This window comes from Pinus tabuliformis, chromosome 2_2 (genome assembly GCF_031772625.1).
Source record: "Pinus tabuliformis cultivar Carrire ecotype Pingquan chromosome 2_2, CPIR1, whole genome shotgun sequence".
Classification (NCBI taxonomy): Eukaryota; Viridiplantae; Streptophyta; class Pinopsida; order Pinales; family Pinaceae; genus Pinus; species Pinus tabuliformis.
Window position 1 is genome coordinate 576,025,996 of NC_142300.1, and position 7,011 is coordinate 576,033,006.

The 7,011-nt window shown below is 44.5% G+C and overlaps 1 protein-coding gene across 1 annotated transcript; it reads left to right on the plus strand.

The window, feature by feature from the left end:
* Window positions 1-3,409: 3,409 nt before the first annotated feature.
* LOC149193977 (uncharacterized) lies at window positions 3,410-6,718 on the plus strand. The gene has a single exon (XM_089407496.1). It carries the CDS (start codon window positions 3,410-3,412, stop codon window positions 6,716-6,718), a length of 3,309 nt encoding a protein of 1,102 aa, XP_089263622.1.
* The last annotated feature ends 293 nt before the right edge of the window (window positions 6,719-7,011 follow it).

Genomic DNA, 7,011 nt, shown 5'->3' on the forward strand with positions numbered 1-7,011 from the left:
TACCAGCACGTCCAATTTAACTCCCCAAAATGAATATATTGAATATGATTTGGTAGAAGACATGAAAAATACTAAGGAAATTATTTCTTTGTTCAAATTATCAAATTTAACTCAAGAAAGAGATAAACGTTTTAAGGCCTTAGGGAAAGAATCATATCAACCTGGGTGCTAAGTTGAAGCCCTATAGACTAAGTTATGCTACGTGAACACACACACACCTCCGGTTGGAAGATTTGCAGTTGCGGCAGCGTGAGGAGAGCCGAAGGCGGAGGCGGGAGAAAAATTTGAATCGATTCTGCAGGCGGGAGCGATGGCCAGGGATCGGCAGCTAGGATCACGGGCGGATCCCCGCACAGGGCACGGGTAGGGAGTGAGTTATAGCTGTCAGTGTGTAGCAGCAGGAGCAGGAAGGGCTCATCGTTTTTGTCTGGCAGCTGGAGGGGTTTCGAAAGAGTTTTTCACAGTGAGACACCTCCAACGTTTGTATTCCCTCCATCAACAATCGTAAAGACTGACCCCGCCTTATAGTTTTTACCAGAGTAAGGACAAAGTTTGTACTGGCTTTTAGCACTGTTTCAGGTGTTTATCTTGGAAGGCTCCCGTAACAATGGTAAACCCCAACGAACTGGTCGATTTGGACCCAGAGGTGGAAGACATTCTCTCTGTTTGGGGGAAGGAACCGACAATACAAAATGTGGAGCGTTATTTTGGGGGGTTCAAATACTCCAAGTCATTCCCGGTCTCGCATGGAAATAAGGTCTTGTCTCAGCAAACTGGTAAGGTCCAGGACAGTTTGGCCACCCAGGTTTGCAGACAAGCTCTCCAAGAGCAGCCAGCCAGTGAAGAAGCAACTGATAGAGTGTTCACAGCGGGTCATTCACCCAGGTCAAAGGGCAAAGCAGGGGCCTCTCTGGCGAATAACCATTCTCTTTCAAACGGCATCGAAGTAGGAGGGCGCAACGGTCAGGTTGGCAGCCATGAGGGAGAGCCGGAAGGCAACAAGGTATTGCTGGCTGGGAGACCCAAAACAGATACTCCTATACCTAAAAACGCTGGGCTCTATCAGTCTGTTCCGGAGGAAGTGAAACAATCGGTCCCGCCTTTGGAGGATCCAGAAAGGACTGGTTCTGTTGAGGAAGCTAGGGATTCAGCGGAGGGATCCTGGAAAAAAGGGGGAAAAAGGAAAAATCAAAGGCGCTTTGGATCCCAGGAGTTGGAGGGCAACCTGATCCTCGGAATGGAGGTATCTATTGATGAAACCATAGTTATGGCAGAATGCTCGCTGGTAGGCAGGGTAAGAGGTAAGAAGTTTTCGTCAGGCTTTTTGCAGTCATGGGGAGAACAACGTTTTGTCTATGACAGACCCCTGGGGTTTGAAGCTTTAGCTCTTGCTAAGGGCTGGTTTATGCTCAAGTTCGAGGACAAGGAGGCAGCGGAGTGGGTGCTCGGCAGGAATTGGAGTATCGATAACATACCAGTCCTGTTGAAAAAGTGGAGTCCATTGTTTGATGCTTTCAAAGAAAAATCCGATGTTTTCCCGGTCTGGGTAAGGGCCCCGGGACTTCCGTCGTTCCTTTGGACCGAAGCAGTTTTCAAATCCATTGGTAACAGATTGGGAACTTTCTTGGCGGCAGATATGTCATTCTTGCAGACCAAAGATAGAGCAATGGCACGCATTCTGGTGAGTCTTAATCCCAGCAACGGTCTTGCGCAAAAAATCAATCTCCAATACAAAGATTTTGTGTTCGAACAGTTATTGGACTACGAGCATCTTCCCTTTCGATGCTATCAATGCCATGCATATGGTCACTTTGTCAAGGATTGCACACAGGCCAGAAGAAGAAGGCGTAGCTGGAGGACCCCCATACCAAGACAACCAGGTTTCAGGCATGGACTCGCCTCTCAAGAGGAAAAAGGCATGGCAGATCAGAACGCGGAAGTTTTGGAATCGAAGGGGGGACAGAAATCCAGCGGATGTCATGGAGACGGAGGGGGGACAGAATGCAGAAGCACCGGTGGATACCCAGTCCCATGAAGCAGTCAAGGATCCAGAAGTTCGAATGGAGGATTCTAAGGAGGAGCCTGCAAGAGATCCAAGTGGTGATTAGCCCGAAGCTTCAGTTCCTGAGAAGGATAATCATCCTCCCTCCACTTATCTTTTTCCAGGGCAGTTATCTGATAAACATCAAATTTCCTCTCCTATTCATTCTTCTCCTAATCATGGTTTAAATAATAACACTGATATCCTTGCGGGATCCCCTATCATCGACCCCCTTCTGAATGACATGCCTTCCTTAGATTTAAATAGTGATGATAAGTGGCCTCCTCTTGGTCATTCGGCTCCCCAGACTCCTTGTCCCTATAATCTCAGGTCAATGGCTGGGAAGTCCGGGTCGTCCGTTTCTGTAGGTGGTTTAGGGGTTATGGCCTCCCATAGCTTACCTAAAAACAAAAGGGGCAGAATCTCGGAGCTATCAAAGGCTAAGTTAAAAGCGAAGATGGATGTAGCTGACGGGAAACAATTTTCAATTCCTGGGGTACTTAGAGCAGTGCAGAACCCCGTCTCGGTAATCAAATGATCCTGTCTTCATGGAATTGCAGAGGTTTGGCCAGCAAACCTAAAAAACTGGCCCTTAGAGATTGGCTCCTCTCCTCCAAATCCGACATTATTTTCCTTCAAGAAACTCTGGGAAAAGGGTTGGAAGTGGAAAATATGTTAAACTCCTTTCTCCCAGGTTGGAATTTCACAGCAATCGACTCATCAGGCCACTCCGGGGGGTTGGCGATAGGCTACAAAGAAGGAAGAATAAAGGTCATGAACCTATGGGGGTCAAAACAAGTAATGGGTATGGAGATCATTTCCCCAGATTTTTCCTTTCCCTTTTTGATTGTTAATATATATGGCCCCTGTCAAGGAAGGGAGTCATTCTGGATCGAGTTGTTGAACAAATCTTTGATGAAATCGTCCCTACTGATTGTGGGAGGTGATTTAAATTTTTCAATAGGGCGCGCAGAAGCATGGGGCCCTTCAGCAAGGGAAGACCCCCTATCGGACTTCTTCCACAGCCTTCTCTTGGATAATAATCTCATTGACCCGTCCCCCTCTAAACTGAAACCTACCTGGAGGAATAGAAGGATTGGGGAGGATCGCATTGCAAAAAGATTGGACCGGTTCCTCCTCTCTGAAGATTTAATCTCAAAGGCTCCTATCTTCAAGCAATGGGTGGAGGAAATTGGCAATTCTGACCATTTCCCTATTTTCCTTGATATCTCCTGCCCTCCCCCTAAACCTCCCTCCCCCTTTAAATTTAACTCTTCATGGCTACAAGATCCCTCCTTCAAAAATCTTTTTGTGGAAACATGGATTCATCCGGACAGGGATGCAAGGGAGGACAAAAGTTTTTTATTTATGGAGAATCTCAAGAGACTGAAGAAGGCAACTATTTCCTGGGCAAAGGATAGGAAATACAAACAGAATGAAGAATTACATAGAATCAGGGAGGAGTTGAAAATTCTGGAAAGCATTGAGGAGGACGGCTATATCTCGCAGGCAACCAAGGATAAAATTCTTCAATTGGAGAAGATTCAGAACAAAATTCTTTTGGATAAAGAGGAAGAATGGAGGCTCAAGAGCAGGGCTATATGGCTGAAAGCAGGTGACGAGAATACCAGTTTTTTTCATAATTTTGCAAAAGGGAGAAAATCTGTTAACACCATTTGGAGTCTAAAAGATGAAGAAGGCAGAGAGGTAAATACATACACAGGCCTCTCCGGTCTTGGACAGAGACACTTCCAGAGTCTTTTCTCAGATTCGGGAGAAGCCACAATAGCTGAGGTTATTAGAACTGCACAGTGTTTCCCAAGATTTGTCGAAGAGGATGAAGCAGAGGACTTATCAGCCCCCGTTACCAAGGATGAAGTTGAAGCTGCCATGAAACTCATGGGCAAAGATAAAAGCCCTGGGCCGGACGGGTGGACTATTGAACTCTTCCTCTCTTTCTTTGATCAAATAGGTTCTGAAATAACTGATGTAGTTGAAGAATCAAGACAGAAAGGAGAAGTTTACAGGCCCTTCAATTCAACATTCTTAGCCCTCATTCCTAAAAAGGATGATCCGGAGACCTTTGATGACTTCAGGCCGATATCTTTATGCAACTGCATATACAAAATTATTGCAAAGGTGATAGCTATAAGAATTTCTCCCATTCTGTCAAGGAATATCTCTATGGAACAATTCGGGTTTTTGGACGGAAGACAAATCCATGAGGCCATAGGAGTAGCACAGGAAGTCATTCACAGTGTCAGGCAGCAGAAAAAGAAAGGGGTGGTCTTCAAAATTGATCTATCTAAAGCCTATGACCGAATAAACTGGATTTACCTTCGGATGCTGCTAACTCACTTGGGTTTCAACTATTCTTTCATCAGCTGGATAATGGGTTGTATCTCCAATGTCAGCTATGCGATACTTATTAATGGAGCTGCATCCCCTTTTTTCAAAAGCCAAAGAGGTTTAAGGCAAGGATGTCCCTTATCACCTCTTCTTTTTCTTCTAGTGGCAGAGGGCTTAAGCAGGTTGATTCACAAAGCCAGAAGAGAGGAGAAGGTAAAAGGTATTGAGGTAGCAATTAATCTTTTCATTACCCACCTCCTTTTTGTCGATGATATATTGCTTTTCACTAATGGATCTATCAATGAAATTAAAGAGCTTAAAAGCATAATTGATCTGTTTCTAAAAGCTACAGGCATGCAGATTAATCATAGGAAATCCCAGGTATCTATGGCAAACATTGAAAGAAGGGAAAGATCCTTGATGCAAAATCTCTTCCCCTTCCTTCATCAACAGATGGAATCACCTTTTAAATATTTGGGCTTTTGGTTAAAACCTTCAGCATACAAGATAGAGGACTGGAACTGGCTCATTGCTAAGATTGAAGCTAGAATTTCACACTGGAGTCATAAATGGCTGTCCAGAGCAGGCAGATTAACCCTTATTAAATCAGTTCTACTAGCCATCCCTGTCTACTGGGCAGCCTTAACTTGGGTTCCAAAAGGTGTGATGGAAAAAATCAGGAGGATCTGTAGCAAATTTTTATGGGCAGGGGCTAAAGAAAATTCTGTCCTCCCATGGGTAGCTTGGGACAAGCTGGCAAGACCCAAAGATTGGGGAGGATGGGGAATAAAAATGCTCCCCGAGTTTAGCCTTTCTTTGGCAGCCAAATCAAGTTGGCGGCTTATTTCGATGGAGAATCTTTGGACTAGAGTGGTCAGAAGAAAATATATCGACCCTGTCCCGATGGAGGACTGGATCAGAAGCCAGGAAAAGAAGAAAAAAAATGTTTCAGTCGTATGGAAAGCAACGGTGGAAGCTTTCTCTGTGATTGAACAAGGGCTAGCGTGGAAGATAGGTGATGGAAGTCGTTGCAGGATTGGAAGGGATCCCTGGGTAGGCTGTAATGAAGCTTATGCCCTATCCCCAGGTTTACTCAGGCATCTTGAACATAGGGGCATATATACTCTAATCCAGGTGGAGAAAATTGGTCAATTTTCAATATGGGGACAGGCTTGGAAGAGTGCAGAAGATCTGGGATTAAATATCAGGTGGAAGAACGAATGGGTTTCTTATATCCAAGAACTTCACCGCTCTAATGTCAGGCTCAAAAATGAATCAGATCTTTTGATATGGGTGCAGGGGGAAACAGGAGAATATTCCCCTAAGGATGGTTACATTTTCCTTATGCAAAAGAAAGGTTGGGGCAATCCAGATTGGTGGTCGAAACTTATCTGGAAGCTTAAAGGACCTGCAAAAGCCAAGATTTTCCTCTGGTGCATGCTAAAAAGGAAAGTCCCAACCTGGGATACATTGCGAGCCAGATATCTAGTTGGACCAGGGAGATGCCCTTTGTGCAAATCAGAAGAGGAATCTATTAACCACCTTTTTATCACATGCGCTGAACCAAAAAAGATTTGGGGGGAGCTATCTAGTCTGCTCAACATCAATGCACAGCTGGGTGATGATCCTTTGGAAGCGGTTTGGAGTAGGTGGTGGCAAACCTACAAGGAAGGGAAGATGAGAATCCTTCCTCTTATTTATTTCTGGGGAGTGTGGATTGCGAGAAATAAGACCTTGTTTCAAGATAAAGACATCCCCGTTGCAATTACAGCGATAAACTGTGCAGCCATCTACTCTGCCATTCCTGTTCCCGTTCACAAAACTCCTCAAAAAATATCAAAGCCTGTAAATATCCAAGAGGGTATTCCCTGGGCCTTTTTTGACGGGGCCTCTCAGAACAACAAGGTTGGGGCTGGACTGTGTATTCACTTTAATCAAGAACATTCTCTTAAAGCCTCTGTAGGCCTCGGAACAGGCTCAAATGACTTTGCTGAGATCTCTGCTTTGCGTTTTCTTCTATGTTTGCTTCTTCAGCGAAATATTCACTCAATTCAAATTTATGGCGACTCTTTGAACGTAATCAATTGGGTGAACGGAAATGCTGCATGTCGAAATCAAATCTTGAAGATTATTCTTGAGGAAATACAGCGCTTAAAGTCATCTTTCAATGTTTTCATCCTTTGCCATGTATTCAGGGACAGAAACGAGGACGCCGACAGTTTCTCTAAGGCTGGTGTACTACAAGTTATGGGAAGCTGGGCAATTACAGAATACAGACAGGGGCAGTCCATCGTCTCGAATGACCCTCCTTTCGAACTGCCTCAGTGATAGCGATACTCTGCCTCTATACGCTTTCTTGGTCTTGGATATTTCTCCATATATGTTTTTGTCCCTCTGCTTCATGTTATAATTTGTGGACAAATTTTTCATTTCAGAACTCCTTATATATTCCGTATCATACTGATCTTTTCATCTCGCCTGAAGTTATGAAATCAGCTTTGTAAGAGTGTGTTTTAACCTCTCTGTAGGAGTCCTCGAACTGAAAAAGTTTTCTTATAGCTATTAGTGCTCAAAGACTCGCCCAAGGAGGATGACCAAACAGGTAGTTATATGTCCATATC

Bases quoted from the DNA above. Each gene is read 5' to 3' on its own strand.
- LOC149193977 (XM_089407496.1), top strand. From the start codon at position 3,410: ATGGAGAATCTCAAGAGACTGAAGAAGGCAACTATTTCCTGGGCAAAG.